This window comes from Silurus meridionalis, chromosome 6 (assembly GCF_014805685.1).
Source record: "Silurus meridionalis isolate SWU-2019-XX chromosome 6, ASM1480568v1, whole genome shotgun sequence".
In the NCBI taxonomy this organism is placed as follows: Eukaryota; Metazoa; Chordata; class Actinopteri; order Siluriformes; family Siluridae; genus Silurus; species Silurus meridionalis.
The window spans coordinates 15,964,195-15,985,574 of record NC_060889.1 but is presented as its reverse complement, the minus strand read 5'-3'; the positions used below and the strand labels follow the sequence as shown (position 1 = coordinate 15,985,574).

The 21,380-nt window shown below is 37.2% G+C and overlaps 1 protein-coding gene across 1 annotated transcript; it reads right to left on the bottom strand.

The window, feature by feature from the left end:
• Positions 1-690: 690 nt before the first annotated feature.
• On the bottom strand, positions 691-20,049 carry sec24d (SEC24 homolog D, COPII coat complex component). Its single transcript, XM_046851426.1, is given in 24 exon segments — positions 691-1,688; positions 1,942-2,031; positions 2,373-2,564; positions 4,921-5,100; positions 5,372-5,490; positions 5,657-5,795; positions 6,684-6,829; positions 6,980-7,076; positions 7,200-7,370; positions 7,463-7,579; positions 8,094-8,187; positions 8,373-8,564; positions 11,073-11,197; positions 12,778-12,893; positions 13,036-13,174; positions 14,038-14,165; positions 14,439-14,471; positions 14,474-14,549; positions 16,111-16,250; positions 16,340-16,612; positions 18,071-18,219; positions 18,306-18,393; positions 18,736-18,887; positions 19,898-20,049. Coding segments are annotated over 23 exon segments (3,096 nt in total). The 5' UTR covers position 18,887; positions 19,898-20,049; the 3' UTR covers positions 691-1,547.
• Positions 20,050-21,380: the final 1,331 nt, after the last annotated feature.

Below are 21,380 nucleotides of genomic sequence, written 5' to 3'. Positions count from 1 at the left end.
TGGATGTTTATAAACTGGAATGTATAGGGCACTTTGTCTCCTTAAATGGGCCTAATGTTCAGAAATGTAAAAATATCTACTTTTACAATGTAAGCAGTACATGTATCTCTCTACATGGTCTGACTGAAGTATGTTTACATATAAGCCATAATCTTTCAAATATATAAAAGAAGTACTAAAAAATACACTGCTTCTTGTGATGTACCACAAAAAAAGATTCACGTATACTGAATGTGAAAAATGTAATCAATGAATCAATTTACTTTGAAAGCCATGAAGCAGGTTCTTTGAGCATGAAAAAAAAGCAATGCTAAAAAAGGTGCCTTATGAGTAAACTACTGAACACTGACAATAATCGGTTCACTGTGTACAAATGTACATCATAAATGGGACTAAAACAAAAAACATACCACCGAATAAGGAGTACAGCAATTTCTTAAGGTTTTTTATGAATAAATATTACTTAACTGAAAAATAATTCACTTCAATTTATGTCTATTCTAATGTATCTAATATTACTAATGATATCTGAAAGGTAATTGATTCATATACAGCATTCCCGTTAGTAATTGTCAGGAAAAAAACTTTAATAAACCTTTTTAATACAGACTAACACATTTTTTTATTCTTTTCTGGTACCTTTTAATAAAAATTAAATTTTTTAAGATGTAATTTTCAATTTGGCAAATACTGAGTAAATGTTTTCCTTTAATATTTTTAGAAACAATAACATACCATTACATACAAGCAAGCCAAGCTTAATCCCAAACTAGAATTTTAAGAGAAAAAAAAATAAGAACACTTGTGAAGTCCTGATGGTGTACAGTCACTGAAAGGCAGCTCTGGAAAGAGTAAGAAGTTTGTGTGTGCTGCCTGACTATACACTTACCAACCACTTTATTAGGAACACCATCCTTTATCATGTTATCATACTGAAAGTAGCCTTTATGAGTTCATTCTCATGTAAGACCAATTCAGGCTATAATGGGATGTATGTGGTCAACAATAGAAGATAAGCTGTGGCTTTTAAATGATGTTTGAATGATATTAAGTGGCCCAAATGGTGGCAATAAAATACCCGGCACACTATTTACACCAACAGCAGCAGCCTGGACTGTTGACACAACACAAGCTAGGTCTTCAAATTCATGCTCTTGATGACAATTTCTAAATCTTCCATCTGCTCATTTATCAGGCTAAGCAAAGTTTTTCACAATCTTTAAATGAACAGTTTCAGTGAGCCACTGCCAGCTGCAGTCTCAGATTCCTGCTCTTGTTTGGCAGGAGTGAAACCCGATGTGGTGATCTGCAGTTGTAGCGCACCCTCTTCAATGTTTGGTATGTTGTTTGGTGTGCTATTTTTCTGCTCATTTTAGCGTAAACATTTTAGTGGTCTTAATTATTATTGTAAGCTCAAAACAATTGTTTATTTTTTAATGATTTTGTGCATTGTGTTGCTGACATATGACTGGCTGATTAATCGATCAGGTGTCCAGACATTCCTAATAAAGTGGCCGGTGACTGTATATGAGTCTGTGTACTGTATGTTAGGACAGGAGCTGCCTAATCTCACGGTGAACAGAGCACAAGAATTCCAAATACGAAGTTCCTCCATGCAGGCCTTTATCCTCCACTAGGAGCTGGCGGAAGAGCAGTTCTGATCTGTCTTTCTGCTTCACAATCACCATCTGCAAAAAGACAACAGTGCTAAAGCTCTACAGCAAAAGAGACCTGAAAGTACTCTAGAGGGCGCTCTAGTAAAAAAAATTCAGAATTCAGAAAAAGCATTCAGCATTGAGATGTATAAAACTTTTTTTAAAACATAAAAACCTTATTTTGTCACTCCCTAACACAGTGACTTGCAGAATATATATCAGAACAAAGCAGTATTGTTGTTGAAACACAGTGTAAATAAAGCTAAAAGGACTGAGGGAGTTGTACCTTCATGGACTTGCACCGCTGCTGGAAGATGGCACAAATGATGGAGTGAAGCTTCCTAGAGTGGGCATTATCTAGTTCTGGCAATGTCATCTGCAGGTAAATTAAAATTAATACTTGTCAGTGATAAGCAGCTTTACAGACTTAAATGTAAAAAAAAAAAAAAAAAAAACTGTATAATTAATATGAATTCAGTTTTATATGTATTGCACTTTAAACAATGTCCCAAAGCAACCTTACAAAAATACATCACTACAAATGTAAATTTCAGCATCAAAAATAAATATTAATCATTAATTACTAATTCAAGCTACTAATTGGAATATGCTTTTCGGACCTGAATCATTTAAACCCCAATGCAATTCAACATTTGACTAAAGGCGGTAAACACTGACTGCATTTGATTTTGTGTGTGATGCTGGTGTGTTTCTGACCGTGTCTGAACTGAGGTGGGCCATGGAGGGCACATTGAAGAGGTTCTGGATGATTTCAGGAGAACAGGCCTGGCCCAGCCACAGAAACATGGACTGACCGTTCTCCAGTAAAAACGCACCGGTCTCGCTCAAACGCTCTTCAGAGCAGCGCACTGCTGCCGGAATCGAATCACTTGCCACATCCATGGAGTGCTGACAGAGACAAAGTAAGAGCCCATGTTCAAAGAGGCACAAAATATTTATTTTAATGGTACCTTTTTTGACCTACTGTGTGTTTTTTGTCATTTTGATTGCCTGATTACACTTTGCCTTTTAACTTAGTTTACTTGGATTGTAGCAAAAACAATAAGGCTAATTATCTTTGAGGTTGCCTTCCTGTATACAGTGCATTGCAAAAGTATTCATACACCTTGAATATTTCCACATTTTGTCACATTATAACCACAAACTTAAATGTATTTTATTGGGCTTTTATGTGAGAGACCAACACAAAGTATCGTATAATTGTGAAGAGGACAGGAAAATGGTACATGGTGTTAAAGATTTTTTAACAAATAAAAATCTGAAAAGTGTGGTGTGCATACGTATTCATCCCTTTTACTCTGATACCCCTAAATAAAATCCAGGGAATCACTGCCTTCAGAAGTCACCTAATTAGTAATTAGAATCTACCTGCGTGTACTTAAATTCCAGTATAATTACAGCTGTTCTGTGAAGGCCTCAGAGGTTTATTAGAGAACATTAGTAAGCAAACTTCATCATGAAGACTAAAGAACACACCAGACAGGTCAAGAATAAAGTTGTGGAGAAGTTTAAAGCAGGGCTAGGTTATAAAAACATATCACATTCTTTGAACATCTTACGGAGCACTGTTCAATCCATCATCCAAAAATGGAAAGAGTATGGCATAACTGCTAGCCCACCAAGACATGGCCGTCCACCTAACTGACAGGCCAGGCAAGGAGAGCATTGATCCAAGAAGCAGCCAGAAGCCCCATGGTAACTCTGGAGGAGATCCAGAGTTCAAGAGAGAGAATTTGTCCACAGGACAACTTTTAGTCATTCACTCCACCAATCTGGCTATTATGGAAGAGTAGCAAGAAGAAAGCCATTATTGACAAAAAAGAATAAGAAGTCCTGTTTGTAGTTTGCCACAAGCCATGTAGGGGACACATCAAACATGTGGAAGAAGGTGCTGTGGTCAGATGAGACCAAAATGTATCTTTTCGGTTTACATGCAAAACGTTATGTCTTGTTAAAATAACTGCACATAAGCCTGAACACACCATACACATCGTGAAACATGGTGGTGGCAGTATCATGCTGTGGGGATGCTGTTCAGCAGGGACAGGAAAGCTGGTCAGAGTTGATGGGAAGACTGATGGAGCTAAACCTATTAGAGGCTGCAAAAGACTTGACACTGGGGCAGAGGTTCACCTTCCAGCAGGACAACGGCCCTAAACATACAGCCAGAGCTACAATAAAATGGTTGAGATCAAAGCATATTCATATGTTAGAATAAGTCAAAGTCCAGACATCAATTCTTTTGAGAATCTTTGACAAGACCTAAAAATTGATGTTCACATAAGTTCTCCATCCAATCCAATTCAACTGGACCTGTTTTGCCAAAAAAAAAAAAAAAAAGGGGGGGGCAAAATTCTCTAGATGTGCAAAGCTGGTAGAGACATACCCAAAAAGACTTGCAACTGTAATTGCAGTTATATGCGGTTTGACAAAGTATTGACTCAGGGGAGCTGAATATGTATGCACACCACACTTTTCAGATTTTTATTTCTAAAGAAAATCTTTAACACCATGTATCATTTTCCTTCCTTTCTTCACAATTAAACGATACTTTGTGTTTGTCTCTCACATAAAATCCCAATAAAATACATTAATTTTGTGGTTATAACGTGACAAAATGTGGAAATATTCAGGGGTATGAATACCTTTTGTAATGCACTGTATTTTAGAGAGTTTTCTCCTTGATGCATTTTATTTATGGAGATAAAACCCAGACTTTGCTCTCAGGTGCAGACCAGAATAACAAGTTTAAACTGCCTAGCAAATGGTGTCCAACTGATTGTGATTTCGCTTTGCCTTAAGCTAACTGCAAAAAGTGAACCAAAAATGGAGTATATTTTGGGTCATGGATAACATTTTGGAAGATTTGAACTATTTAAATGATCCATGAGATGCAAACTGAGCCAAAAGGGAAAACTCTAAAGTGTTCTGGAAACAGGGGTCGATGAACAAAAACATTTATTTAGTCCTGGCTCTGGGTTCTCTGATCCTGGAAGAGTTATGCTATGTCTAATTTATTAGACAAAAGGCCAGTTTACTCATCTTACCCTCAATTGCCACATTTATGAACAATACATTAAATTTTTTGTGCACAAAATATAGCTGGTTTGGAGAGCAAATGGCTAAATGATTATATCTTTTTCAGCCTGCATTGTTTTCCTACAGATGATAAAACAGCATTATTTAAATGGTGTACATTTAGTCTTTGGTTCCCTGTTCCCGCTTTCTGTGATTGTGTTCTCACCACTGGAATGAGCTGTGGGTATAGCAGGACCTGGCTCTCTTCCACTCCCATAGACATCATACTGAGTCTGTGGAAAGCCCTATCATCTGTAGTGAGTTCAGTGCTTCCCACCAGAACTGGAGTCTTCAACAGGCTGTTCATGTAGACTGGGAACACTTTCATAGCATCAGGTAGGATCAGCTGCATTGGAGAAAATGATTGGGAAAAGAATGGGTCAGCAGACATAAACATTCAAATTGCCTGCAGTCAATAAAAGTAAAAAATCTAACCTGATATAACAATGGCAGAGATTTATAGTGATAAATATGAAGGCTAGTGTTGCTTCAAATCAGTTTCAATTTCACAATTACCACAAGTACATTATATAAACAACAGTGACGTCCAACATGATGTTTGCAGAGCTAAAGCAGGATTTAAAGCAGAAAGCCTATTTGCTATTTACGTTTCAGACCTGACTTGAGGCAGAAGATGTAGCACAGTTCTTCCTATAGCAGGCCAGCATATGAGCAGTCTGCCTCACCAAAATCTCTCTCACGGTTCGCACTGGTTGACTTAGAATAGTGTGGTATGCTGAACAAGCAAAGAAAGACACTTAGTGTGAATATGGTGACACACACAAACACACATACTGTATATGACACACTTGACTACAATGGAGTCTTGGATAGAGATAGGTGTAATACATATAAACTGACTCTGGTTGAAACAATCATGATACTAAAATTAGACGCTTTACCTGACTTGGCAAAGAAGTTAATGAGAGCATCAGTCTCACAGCTCTTGTACAGCTCACTTAGTTGCGAGCTGCAGTTCAGACCGAGATTGTGAATGCGCAGCCGTCTCTGACCACTGATAGAGGTGTACAGCACAGCACACTGAAAAAGCAAGAGAATCACACATAGTAGGGCAGACCTAGAAAAAAAACTGTAATACACAAATACTACTAATAAAAGTAATAGTAAGTACTGGTATGATCCTGACATCTTCCAAAACATGTCAGCAAGCCAAATGGATACACTAAATTTTAATGATTGTAAATGTGTATGCATGGTGCACTACAATGGACTACTTCCCAATTCACAGTGTATTTCCACCTTATATCCTGGGGTAGGCTCCAGATTCACCACAACCCTGACCAGGATTATTATTATACTTACTGAAGAAGAATGGATAAATTAATATTGTTTTAAACATTGCAGTGTAGAAATGTGATCTGCTTGGGACTCTTACCAGGCAGTCATCCAAAATTATAAACCGCAATATTGCTGTGGTAATTGTTTATGTGATCAAATACAGAGTTTGGCATCAAACATTACTGGAAGAGAGTACCTTGTCTGTGTTTTCTCTTTTTAATGTGCAACATATTTGTTGCAGGACTTGTCAGACTTGTCAATAGGACAGAGATGTCCTATTGTATTCTGCACGACATATTTTCAGTTTCGCTTAGAGAAATCCAAATGCTGCCAACTTGAAATTTAAATTAAGCAAGCAGATCACTCAAGCTCACTATTTCAACAGGAAATTGCGAAGACAACATTGCAATACTGGCTGCTCACCAGGCAGTTGTTAAAATGTATTACTTTATAAGCACAATCAATAACATGGTAAATTAAAACATGAATAAATTGTTTAAATAAATTGGCTAAAAGTATGATTATTACCTCTATTGACTCTAAATGATAAAACTATCTATAAGTTATACATGCAATATGCAAATATTGTATTTGTTTCCTTGTGTTTGGTGGTGTAGGTGCTGAACTGACCTGTATAAGTGCCCCGGCCTCCTCACTGAGTGTGTCATCATGTTTAAACTCCACTGTAACTGCTTTGTCACAGTCCACTGCAGGCATCTCCACATCTGTAGTTGTGTTCATATAGATGGCACCAAAGAAGTCTGTGGCCCTAAATCCTTAAGCATAGATAATATACACAGACTCAGGTGTGCAATCCTAAAATCGACAATAGTAAGCTTAGTCTATTACAAATGTCTTCTATGTTATACATTGAGTGTGTTGTTTCCCTGAGTGTCCAAACTGTTGTTTGAGAGTGCCGGCTTTACCTGTGTTGGTGCGAACACGCATTATAGCATCAAATCCGATGGACTTCTCCACATCTCGTCTCAGATCTTTGAGGAAATGCTGACTGTCTGTCTGAACCTGATGGACGAGATTAAGTTCTGAGGTTCATTACAAGAGACTTTTCTCAAACATCTAAATCCTTAACACCTCAAGGAATTTGAATGTGCTTGTGCTTGTTCATGCGCGAGTGCTAAAACACACCTGGAAGTTGCTGTATTTGTAAACTGAGCCGCCAGTGTGTGTTGGAATGTCACCCATAGTGGCCAAGTCCACATACTGGTTAGGGAACAAGAAGAGGTCCACGCAGCATCCCTGACTCACACACTCTTTAGTCAGCTGCTCATATACACCACGCTGTGGCTGAAACAGAGTCTGCAAATGCAAATATACACAGATTAGTATTACAGTTTAAATGTGCACAAATGTATTGATTTGGATACACAGAGAGATCATTAATACGCCACCTTTTCTTTCTCGGTGTTCACCAGCTTCCTGTCGTCTCTGTTCTTCAGCTTTCCGGGTGCTTCTGCAGTTGGGAGGGAGGAGTGGAAGATAAAAAGCTTTCCACTGCATTCAGCAGCCTGAGGGCACAATGGGATTGGCATGATCAATAACTTACAACCTAATAAATAGGTGATTAATGAATAATGAATAATAAATCAATCCTATGAGAGGCTATAAGAGTTAGATATTACACACAGAACTGCAACTCAAAAACAGGAGGAGGACCCGTAAGTGATTACTTTTTAGAGATATTTACATGTACATTTATGCTATTTGGCAGACGCTCTTTTTTAGAGCGACTTACAACTGAGCAGGTTAGGGTTTTAGGCCCTTGCTCAAGGGCCTAAAAGTGGCAGCTTGGTGGTGCTGGGATTTGAACCTGTGACCTTCTGATCCAAATTCAAATGCCTCAACCACTGAGCTACCACCTTCCGATATGATGTTTTAAGGAGAAAATGAAAGTGTAATTTAGGAACTGTTTTGAGTTTTGAGTTTAGTTTGCAGTAGTATGCTATGTCAATTGTATATATTTACCAAATAACAAATAGGTATGTGCTCTACACATATACTGTATGTACACATATGGTTTACCTTCAGTGCTTCCATTCCAGCTTGAATAACTGGGGCAAAAACAGTTTCGCTCTCATTTGTGTCAGCAAACATTTCAGGGATTTGGCTCAACAAACTATAATAAACAGTACAAAGAACAAAAAGATCATTCAGGTTTAATCCTTCTTTTCCTAACTTTGCAAAAATATCAAAGTGACGTTCTCCAAAATATATCCAAATTACATTTCATTGCAAATAGTACCGGATAATTTTTTGGTTTTATTTAAGAAATTATCATTTTAATATTACTGGTTAACCTACTTGTTGATGACACTTCGTGATTCCTGAAAGCTGACCAGGAATCCATCCAGAAGGGGTACGAACATTTCTGCCACATCAGAGACCACCATCATCTGGGGCTGAGCTAGTGCACTGTTCACATTGAAGAAGTGCAGGATCTTGTTGTAGGTGACAAAACCCACTCTGATGGCTGAGCTCTCAGCTCCCTCCTCTCTTAAAAGCAAGAGTCAGGAAACATTAGTGTTATTGTTCAGAAAAGCACTTTATTATAAGCGACAACATTTGTGGACTTCATTGCCTCATGCAAAGATTTCAGATTCCCCTCATGCTGTGCATCTACTGTTCTACCACATCCCAAAGTGTTCTGTTAGATTCAAATCTAGAGACTGGGACAATAAACTTTTTGTCTTGTTTATGAAACCAGGTTGAGACAACATTTCCCTAGTGACATGGTGCAAAAGCATGCTAAATGTAGCCATAAGAAGTTGCTCAATTCTGGCTGTGAAGGGATGCACATGGTACAAGCAATGATTTATTGTTATTAACAGGCTAAAAGTGTGCCAAGAAAACCTTATTCCACACCAATCCATTAAACTCCACCACCGTCGACTGCTGACACAAAGTAAGTGGGTCTGTGGATTCATGCTCTTAGTGTCATATTCTTATCCAACGGTACATTTTTCTAGTTTTCAAGTAAGCCTGTGCTGCTGCCTCAGCTTTCTGTTCATGGCTGACTGCTGTAGTAGCCAATTCATACGAAGGTTTGGCTGTTTGTGCATTCTGAGGTGATTTATCAATAAGTATGTGTACAGGTGTTCCTAAAGAAGTGCTCAGTTGAGTTCTGTAAGACAAAGGACATATCCAAACATTTGCACTGATAAAACAAGGAAAAACTGGAAGACGACAGAAACATGTTTTCTTGTAAAGGACTGTGTGTTTATATTTTTAAGAGCCACTTCCTCAGCATAAATAATTGTGAAAACTGGTCAACAAGGCCAAAAATACATTCCCAGAGCTAAAGAAAAAGGGTCAAAAACATTGACTGGTTTCATTTCGGATGTGAAAATCTTGGCTCTAGCTGCACCATTAGGACAGCATTACAGATATGGAAAGTAAAAAAAACGCTTGTTTATGGGTTTAAATGCCTTGATCTTGCCAGAAATATTTGAATAATAGTGGGTCAAGAATCTGTGTAAAAACATGGCTATATATAATTAAAAAAAAGTTTTTTATTTTAAGCAAAAAGAACAAAATTGAGAAGAGTGAAGAAGAAGCAATTAAAATCATTTTATCATCTTATCATTTCTACCTTATCACTAGGCTGACTGAGAAAAGTTACAAAGAGCAAAAGTCAAAAGTTCACACAAGCTCCAACTAGACAGAAGAATGTGAAATGACACACAATCTGCTTACAAAATGATGCATTTACAGTAGAATTCAGTTTTTGTTTTTTTGTTTTTTGGGGGGGGACTGCATTAAAATATAAAGTTCTAACGAAATGTGCATTCTGTGCCCATGACTATAAGTCTTTGTAGATAAGGTAAACTGACCTGTATGTGGGATTTGTACACTTTTCGAATATAACAATTCTAAAATTACGTGTTATTACTGTAAATTACTGCCTTAATAACGCAGGGCCTAATAAACAAAATCAAAACAAACCTCATTCCAAGACTGAGAGCACCAGCACCCTGATTATTTCAGGGCATATTTATAAGCTTGATGACTAAAAAGGGACAAAATACAATAAAATCAAGCTGCACTAAGATTAGCTACCAAACTGCTTGGCCTTTGAACGTTCCTTACTATGAGAGCTCACAGAGTGGTAAGTCGAGCCATATAAAAACGTCGACTGTGTCCAATGTGTTTTTGATTAAATGCATGCACTCTAGTGAGCAAAGCCAGAAACACAGGGGAGAAATCAGATTTAATACCACAGGCTTATTTGGAGTGCACTTCCAGCATGCTTTGGAGGTGAGGTCAGTTTTCTAAACAAACATGAACATACCCAAAGGGGTTGGTGGAGAAGGAATAAGAAGTTTTGCAGGAGATATGCCTGTGAACTACTACATGATAAATTAAAAGTAAAAAAAAAAAAAAAAAAAGGCAAAAAAACCTACCTACAAAAGCATTGTGCTCCATGTACTTTTTAAAGATTTGCACTTTTCCTTGATCAGCCCCCACAAAAATCATGCAGGCGGGAATTTTCTAATGCTGAGATACCGCAGTACTTAACTTGGTGGAGTTTTGTTGTTTTACTTTTTACTGACCATATTCGGCATGGAACTGTGGGGTCTTTTCAGGTGTAATCAGCTGCTTATTAAACTGACGGCAGCTAAGACATGCATGTGTTACACCAGAAGTATTCCACCAAAGCCATCCTGACAAACATTTGATTGGTTTGATATACAAAAGTTCCCTAATAGTCACATTTGACGGATTAACAGGCTTCAACAGCATATATTTGGAGTTCTAGAGGGAATGTAAAAAATATCTACAGCTAATAAATATCATCCTCTATCATCCCCTTACACCATATTCCAAAACTAAAGAAGAAAATAACATGTTGTCAATGTGGCAATACATGTGTATAAAACTATTAGCTTTTATAAAACTAGTAGCTTTTCCTCCAGTGGTATACATGATTTCTTGAAGTCTTGAAGCAAAGTGAGTTAATCTTTTTTAATAAATGTCATCTAATAAATATGCATGTTCACATACTTTGGAAGGTGCTCCAGCAGGGTCTTTAGTTCCTCACATATCAGTTTGACAAGTCCACTCTTTATGTTGTTGTAGGAAACATCAATCATAAAGATATAAGCAGGAGGATTGGGAGGCTTATTGTTCTGGAAAAAATAAAAAATATATATGTGATTATAAATATTATACTAAAACAACCTTACTTATAGACACAAAGTGAAGAATATAAGTATAGTGTAGTACATACTGTCTATAATACTGTATATTCACTACATATTGATTTGACAATACAGTTGAGGCATCTTCATTTTTAAATATAATCATATGGATTATGCATAGCTGATTAATGACAATATCTACTGTAAAAGTCAAGTCCAGTCAAGAAGCTTTTATTGGCATTTCAACCATATATAGCTGACGCATGACAGTGAAATGAGACAACGTTCCTCCAGAACCCTGGTGCTACATAAAACAACATAAAGCTACACAACAGAAAACACAGAGCTAAGGACTAGTAAGTGTCCTGGTGCAAACAGTGGATAAAAACTTTAATTACTTTAAATGTATGAATCAATGTAAAATTATAACATGGTTAATGTATTAACATAAACATAATTAGCTATTATGGAGACAAACAAAATCTGCTTTATTTACAGCACATCCAAATCCAAATTCAGAAATGAACCCGGCTGTTTCATAACATTTCTAATAGAAAGTTTTATGTGAGGATGATACAAATGATCACCATTTGGCAGACACACACAGAACTACGTTTAAAAAAAAAACTAATCCCATCTGTGATTAAAGCTGGAGGAAGTAACATGGTTTGGAGCTGTGTCAGGGTCTGGACAATTTCTAGTCAAAATAAACGGTTCCAAATTCATTGTTCCCACAATAATTTTTACAGCAGAATGGCAGAACCGCAGTCATATTATTAAATGGCCAACTGTCAGTTCAGACCTTAACCCATGAGGCTGTTCATCTAATGATGATCTGAAATAGTTGTATAGAGATTAATAGTCTTCTTGTCAATATGATTGGTAACTACTAGGTTATTGATGCTGAAAAAGGTTCTACCTGTTTTTAAATACAAGGGTATTCATTTTTAGCCTGGACTGCAAGTGAGGAATAATGTGTGAGTAATGTGTATTATTGATCTAGGCAGATTATATATTTTTATAATGGCGAGCTAAAGATCAAACCTTAATTCATAAGTATTCAATGCAAAAAAAAATATATAATGTTATAAAAAGATGTTACATAATGCAATAGGTGAAGAATGCAAAAGAGAATAATTTTGTGATAATGTATGCAGCTCTATTCTCATGGACAAGCCATTCAACTAAATCCACGTAAATCAACAATTTATATATTTTCAGCTGCTTAGGGGAGGTTTGTAATGAACTAAAATATGACAGTGCTTTTGTTTTGAACCTGTTGTCTTCAGCCCACTGTAATGTAGCTCCATTAGATGTTTTCTTTTGCAAGCTGAAACCCGGTACTAAAATAACCACTCTAAACAATTTAATTGTTATCCACAAATTATTACAAGTATTAAATTCTACATTAATCGTTGTAAATTGATGTTTTAAATAATACCACTTTACATAAATACACTAGATCACATTTTCAAATGTATACAGAAATAGGTAAATTTTTAGACACAAAAACCTCAGTGAGCAAAATATAATATACTGTTGAAAAGGACCCTTAAATAAAGCATTACCTTGCAGTAATCCAGCGTAGCAGCAAACTCATAAGAACCCAGTGACAGCTCTGGTCTTTCAAACACATCCACTCTTCGGCCCATATGGTCCAGGTGCTGAAAATACTGGGCAGGAACTAAAACAGGATACATTTTTACTTCTTTGTTTTGTCTTAAAATAAAAAAACTTTATGGGAAAAAAATGTATTTGTTTGTTGCTATGTAAAGAAAATACTTTAAAACCAACAGTGAAGTTGGTTGGTGGCTTGTCGTACTGACCCTCATTAACACAGCTGCAGAAGGCACACTGGAAACGTCTTCCACCGTCGATGAAAAGCATAAAGGGGCACATGTAGGCCTTACAGCGGTTACAGCGTATAGGTCCTGCCTCGCCATGATTTACTATGTATAGAGGAGTCTGATGTAAACAAAATCAAGAGAAGACAAAGATGATGTTTATCATTTGGACCGGCCTTCAGGTGGTTAGGATTATAATATATAAAGACCACACACATTTATGGTTCATATACATGACAAATAACTCACTAGTATGAACAAACATTCGCAGAATGAGTTGGAACGGCATCCTTTCTGTGTAATAAAGCTAGTGTGCTCTGTTCACTTCTCTTTTATCTGTATGCGCTGTTCACATCCATTAATCCATTCTATGTTTACAAGAACTAAAGTAAATGATATTCCATAATTTAAATTAAGAAGGGTTACCTAATGATAAAATATAGTCGTAAATATGCTTTTATTAAATATGTACTATGGCTATTTGCTAGTTCTAGTCAATAAGGAGGCCTAGAAACTTTTTTATCTGGCATGTTCCACAGAGATTAAATTTTATACTAATTAGAATCTTGTGAAAGAGTACACTAACATTACCTAAAAAGGATGCACAGCAATAGTGCTGTCACAAACAGAAAGGTGAGACTGACTGAAGATTTCTGGACCACACAACACTTGTATGAACTCACCGATCAAGAATTTTAATGCAACATACTATCATTTGTCACATACAAAACACTAATACATTAATTGTATTAATAGTGTCAAATGATTGTAAAACATTGTCAAATCAATAATACCTTGTATACAGTTACATGTTACTAGTATACTCCAGTCTTAGATATTGGCCTTTGTTTAATAGAATAAATATGGCTATAGTATCCAGATGTACTGGGATTTACAGGAATTAAACAAACACACATTTTGGCTATTTGTAATAACATAATATGTTAAAGAAAAAGATCTCTAGCAATGGTCGAGATTACATACTTCATTTTTGGGCACTGTGGCAAATGGTTTGATGATGGCAGCCAAAGGCACTTGCCACTGCTTTGCAAGGTCGGAGGTACAGGGAAATGAGTAGGTAGTGCATCGCATGAACCTTGGGCTAGCATTTCCTGAAACAACAATAAACAACAATAAACACTTTGGCTAAGAAATAATTCTTATTTTTCAGGTATACTACAAAGTGAGTAATTAAAGCTTATTCATTTGTTGCATCACTCAATGATAGAACCTTTAAGTGTACTACTGAAGCTCAGACAAGCTTTAATGGTTTCTTTGTTCAAGTGTAAACCATAGGAGACCACAAAGAACTTCAGTAAAACAGTTTGCTAAACAGTCTAAAAGTATATCCAAACACAAGGCTGTTCCTTTGTCACAAAACTCACCTTGATCTTGTACAGTGAAATTGGTGGTGACAAGGGTGGCACTTGACCCCTCAGATTTGTGATGTAGACCTGCTCACCTCTCCTAGCCTGGTCACTTTCAATCACTTGTGTCTATAGAGTGGGAAGAAAATTATTTTATTAAAACAGATTGGATGCAGAATTTCAGATAATCTAAAAATGTATTTTTATGCATACATATAATAATATAAAGAGCATATAATCTTACCTGTGTCATAATATAAAGTGCAAATAGTCATATCCATGCCATAAATACAGAAGAGAACTTACACACTTTGTACAGATAGCTGTCAGCCAACAGTTTTACATTTTTAATGGTATAATGACTGAATGAATTAGCAATTGTGCCCCCACTGATAGATGAGTCGACTAAAGGACTAACAATGAGTTATGTTTAAATGCTGCAAGTGATTTTTTCGTTTTGGTGATGAGACATAGTTGAGATACTGTACATTTTCAAAAGTATTGGGTCACCTGACCTTTCTTGCTATATTTGGTTCTTTTCCAAACTGTTACCACAGAGCTGGAGGCACTCAATTCTATAGGACTTCTTTAGATGCGCAATAATAACATTTAGCATTCACTTGAACTTGGAAACCCAAACCTGTTCCAGCATGGCAATGCCCCTGTGCACAAAGTGAGCTCCTTGAAGATCTGGTTTACATGCTGTAGAGAGGAAGATCCTGAGTGGCCTGCTATAGAGCTCTGATCTCATCCCTAATGAACACCTTTGGGATGAATTGGAACGCTGCACCCCAGACCTCTTCATCCTACATCAGTACCTGCCTTTTATAATACACTTGTGGCTGATTAACACAAATATCCATAACACTCCAAAATCTAATGGAACAGCTTCCCAGAAGATTGGAGGGATTTACAAGAGCAAATTGGGACTTAATGTGGAATGCAATGCTCAAAAATCACATACTTTACTTATGACCAGGTGTCCCAATACTTTTAGAAAATACGTGTACATTGAAAATGCTAACTTAAATGTTAGCATTTTACCAAATGAAGATTTTTTTTCAGTCCCCCACTCATTTCTAATTTCCACAACATCTTCAATCAAGAGCTGTGTTTTTTAACAGGGCACTTTATTGGTTTGTTTGTTTGTTTTTTAATCATGTAATAGTCAGATATACTACTACATGTTAACAGTATTTATCTTTGCATTGTTAGTGGTAGGATGCAAAATGTGGGCTAAATGTACAATTACTTAACTGCTAATAATAAGAAAAAGAAGAAGAAGAAGAAGAAGAAGAAGAAGAAGAAGAAGAAGAGAGATAGATATTATTGTAGTATATATTTTTATTATTACATATTATTAAATATGTATTATTTATATTATAATTATATTAACTATTATTAATATTTATTATTCATTGTTTATATTATTGTTATTATATATTAACAATCGTTTTTGTTGTATTAATCTAGGAAATACATAATACAATATATTGTATAAATGTAAAAGATATATTATTATAGAATGTTTAGACCATGCTGACACCGATAGTGGTGATCATCTACTAATTAGTTAATTGAGTATTAAGTATTTTAGGTAAATTAAGTATTTGTTTGTTTACACTTCTCACATACTGGGAGTATTGCAGTGTTTCTTGTACAAGTAAGTACTAAATCAATCAGTACTTACTGTGCTTGGGATGGAGTCTGGATCGAGTTTCTTCTGAGGAGGTCCTGCCATGTTAGCAGCTCCTCCTGGAAAGCCTCCTGGGAAAGCGCCTGGCTGTGGCCCTGCCATCAGTGACCCTGGCATCTGTCCTCCATATAATCCTGTAACCAAAAAAGAATTATAGAGTACTGCCTCAGCTGACTGTGCATAACATTCCAGTTTTGAAACAAAATGCCAAACCTCCATTTACCTGTCTGCTGAGGTGGAAATCCCTGAGGTGCTGGTGGCTGTTGAAATCCAGGTCCACCCAATGAAGGAGGGTGAGGTGTTGAATTAGACAGTCCCATTGGCGGAGGCCCTGTTGCACTCATGGGTGGACTAGCTACCATTGGTGGACATGTACCCATAGAAAGAGGTTGAGTCCCTGGAGGAGACATTGGTGGATGTCCCATTGTTGGTGGTGGAGACATTTGGAAAGGCTGTGGTGCTGCTAAAGACTGAGGAAGCTGCATGGGGCTTTGGGCTTAATAAAACAATGAAAAGAAAACAAGTCAGAAGAAATAGCAAATATAATCACAAAACAAACTTTATAGCCAATTGTTTTCAGGTGTTAATGATTTGCAATAGATTAAATAAATAGGGAGAAGAGTAACCATGACTTACTATACATCATTCTAAAGCTCATAGTCTCAAGCAGCGATTTCAGATCAGTGTTTTTCCATGGAAAACGTATAACGAATGTATTTACTGAATTTGTGTAAGCAGTACACAACAACATGTATAAACTACTTATATTATTATAGTAATAACGAGTCACAAACACATGCACTGCTGCTAATCCCGGTTTATTAGGAAAGATAAGGGTCCAGTGAACAACAGAGTTGTAATTTAGATGTTTATTCCTTTGTTTACGTCACAGAACTTCGGCTGGTGTGTGTGTTTATATATTTCCGAATAACTTTCACATAAAAAAACGACATCTTGCTGGTAAAAAAATATATATATGGCTGGTAGAATATAGTGGTACAAAACGGTTGAGACCACAAAAAAAATAAAAATAAAAAAGGCGGAATCTTTGGTTAAGTCTCTACTCTCTCTGTAGGTGTCGCCATGTTTTTTTTAAGCCCCGCCTCTCATTTTAAACCTTTTCTTTCCAGCCAATAGGATTATAGAAACAAAATGACTGATGGACAATGTAGCCAATAAGTGCAGGATTCTAACGATATATGGGAGGATTTTATTCTCCACGTGTGTGAAACTTAGTTTTATTACTCTTTATAAACACGTGCGTAGTGACGAACCAGGAAGTGATGCAGCTCTCAGTTCAACACATACAGCTGTTTATAGCTCGTGCTAACTGGACTTTGTTTACAAAAAAAAAAAAAACAATGGAAAAAAAATGGACAATCAAATAAGAAAATATTTTTGGGGCGGAGTAACAACAGAGACATGGAGATCTGCATCTGTAGGTTACAATAAATATCCCTTTATAGCTTTATACGATTTTATTGGTTTTATTGTCTGTTTGTTTTTGTAGGAGAAATGCTTGAAAAGTAAGTTTGTGTGTGTGTGTGTGTGTGTGTGTGTGTGTGTGTGTGTCATTTGTTATGAAAATCTTCATAAAATTTGAAATATAAACTCATGAGACGTGGTTTTCAACCAAGTACTTTTCTGGATTGTTTTAGGACTGATTTCATGTATTTATATATGAAATAAAAATAATGTTTAATGCAGGAAATGTATATCCATCGGACTTCATCATCTATAACTTAATATCTTTTTTGAGCAATATCAACTTTGATATTTGACAGTAAATCTCAAAGTGTCTTCTTTCCAAAGATATTTAAATTGTGTATGTAGCACATTTTTTTATCAGTAACTGTTAACATTTAAATTTAGGTAGAGCATTTCAGCTGTGAGTCCCAAAATCTGTGTCGAAGGCTAACGGGTTAAGAAAGAGAACTGATAAACCTAAACATACCATATCCATCAAGGTTCATAGCACTCATCTGATTTGTTATTTGTTTGGCTGGATGCGTGGCTGGAGACATGCTGTGGTATGGTCTTTGAGGGGGCTGTCCATAAGGAGACATGGCAGGTGCAGAGACTGCCTGAGGGGGTTGAGGATACCTACCAAAAAAGAGATGCGGTTCAATTTAAACTATGATTTTTTTTTTCACACAAAAATAAATCTTTATTTTGGTACAGTAAGTTACTTCTGTGAGTGTGCGCCATTTTGTTGAATCGGAGATCCATACTGGCTTGGCGCAGGTTGTAGAGGCATCCCAGTAGGACAGGAGGCAGCTGGTTTGAGCATACCGAAAATATAACATTTACAGAATTTTAATAAGTAGTTAGTACACAGTTACTGAGCTACTTAAACACCAAAAACAAACAGACTATGTTTATAAAAAGCAGAAGTTCATATTTCACACTGTTTCTAACTTTACTAAATTGACTAAGATCAGAGAATTGTATTTAGAAAAACAATAAAAATATATGGTTAGTCATATGCTTGTAGTCTTGCATTAAGATGTCTAGACAGCAGAGCCAGCTGGCACATATAAACACTGAACAAAAGACGACATGTTTTTGTTAAAAGTGAAACCAAAGTCAAAACAGAAAACAAAGTTAATTTCACTGTACCTGTTGGTGGTGGAGGGAAGGACTGTGGTGGAGCTCCGTAGTGCCCGTAATGGGATTGAGGAGAGGGAGCACCCAATGCAGTGGGGTATCCCCCCATTCCTGCCTGGGCCTGCGAGTATGGTGGTGTAGCAACATAACCCTGCTGGCTCATCCTGTTAGAGCATGACAATATCAGTATTGCAGTACGACTCTTCCAATTATGTCAACATTTATAACTGTACTTTAAGCAGTGACGCCTACTTTAGATGCAAATGCTTAAATTGTGTAATATGACATAATTTTGTGCGATATGACATAGTCTTCCGTAGCCTTGATTCATGCCATAATGCGTGCCATCTCAGAATCTTTTGTAAGATGGACCGATGAACTATTGTGAGATAACAAATGTGATAAAGCGAAGGGATCTTAAATTGTGTGTGTGTGTGTGTGTGTGTGTGTGTGTGTGTGTGTGTGTGTGTGTGTGAGTGAGTATCAAACCATTAAAAATGTTCTTGCAGAAAACATAATAAAGCAGATAGTAACCTGTTAACCATTTCAATTCAATTTCATTTGTACAGAGAACCATAAGTCATGCGCTTTGAATAAAATGAAAAATCTGTAGTGAGAACTTTTAAAGTTGAAAATATTTGGTCAATACGAATCAACTCTGACCTGTGGCAATATCCTGTTTAACACCGAAAAATGAACTAAAGCCATTTAGAAGCTTAAGTATAGCATTAACTGATCAGAAATACTCCCTGATTGATAATATATATGTTCATGTTTATGGAAGTTCAGCAGTGAGACTGGAGTAGGGATTTACCTCTGCCCTCAGCTGCCACGTCAAAGCTGAGTGTTCAACATGAAAACAATCACACGTTTTTAAACGCCAGCTCCTATAAGATCATATTTTCCTTACAAACCAGATAGAGTCTGTTTAGCCACCTGTATGGTGAGAATTAATGCTTTATTAACGCTGTATGATCTTTATCGATAGCTACAGAGTCGCGGTACATCTACTGCGCTAACTGACAGACGGAACTCACGGACGCCTCAAACTTTCCTGTTTCCTGAAAGTCTGTTTTAAACACGTGGAACATAATATCACGTAATACCTTACACTGCCGCAGAAGACGTCCGAGCTGTATTAACATATTGAATAAAAAAATGTATTAGAATTTACCTGTAAGGTAGAGATGAAACCGAGCGTCCTGACTACTAGGGAAGGGGAGGCGAGCCTAACGGGAGTGCCACGTCAAACTCCCGGCACCGGCCTCGGCTATTTTGCTGCCTCTGCGCATGCGCGTAGTGGCGAAGACCCGCTACACGTCAGCAAAGATGCAGGAACGCAGGCGTGCGCAGAGAAATCATAGGAGCAGAAGAGACGGAGATCTTCCACTCTTCCTGCTCTTCAGCGCATGCGAAATGCAAAACAAGGATGCATTCACGCAAAAGGAAATATGAACATTTTTTCTCGAAACCTACTAATTTCAGTTTTATGAAATGAAACTAAAAAAATAAACAATAAATATGAATATAATAAGATAACGAATATAATAATGAATAAAGATATCTATCTATCTATCTGTCTGTCTGTTGGTCTGTCTGTCTGTCTGTCTGTCTGTGTCTGTCCTGTTTGATAGCTAGATAGCTAGATAGATATCTTTAATCGATATCTAGATAGATAGATAGATAGATAGATAGATAGATAGATAGATAGATAGATAGATAGATAGATAGATAGATAGATAGCTAGCATGGGAATGGTTTGTTTCCTACCTGGAAGGTCGCTCATACCAGGTAGCATGGAGGGGATCCACATCTGCCCCATGCAGACTCACCACTGGTGTCCCACAAGGCTCAGTACTTGGTCCCCCCCTTTTCTCCCTCTATACCCACTCCATTGGTGAAGTCATATCCTCACATGGGTTTTCTAACCACTGCTATGCAGATGACACTCAGCTAATCTTTTCTTCCTCTCCATCAGATACCACAGCTTCCGCTCGAATCTCGGCATGCTTGACAGACATATCTTCATGGATGAGTGCTCACCAACTAAAACTTAACCCCAGCAAAACAAAACTGCTGGTCATCCCTGGGGATTCATCTCCAGGTCAAGATCTCCAAATAACTCTTCATGACTCTCTGCTCTCCAATTCAGCAACTACCGCAACTCTCTGCTGGCAGGTCTTCCCCTGAACACTATTCGTCCACTGCAAATGATCCAAAACGTAGCTGCACGGCTTGTGTTCAATCAGCCCAAGTTCTCCCACACCACACCACTGCTGCACTCCCTTCACTGGCTTCCAGTAGCTGCACGTATCAGATTCAAAACACAGATGCTTGCCTACAAGGCCAAAAATGGACCAGCGCCATCTTACCTCAGTGACCTCATCACATCTCGCACTGCACCATGCTGTCTGAGATCCTCCAGCACTGCTCGACTGGTACCACCTTCTCTCAGAATGAAGAGAGAATCAATCAAGGCTCTTTTCTGTTCTGGCACCAAGGTGGTGGAATGAACTTCCCCTAGATGTCCATACAGCAGAGTCCCTGGCTATCTCCAAACGACGACTGAAGAGCTACCTCTTCCTGAAACACTTAATTAGCACTTGTAGAATTCAAGAGTTATATTTACAGTAAGTTTGTAATCTTGTGTACCAGTG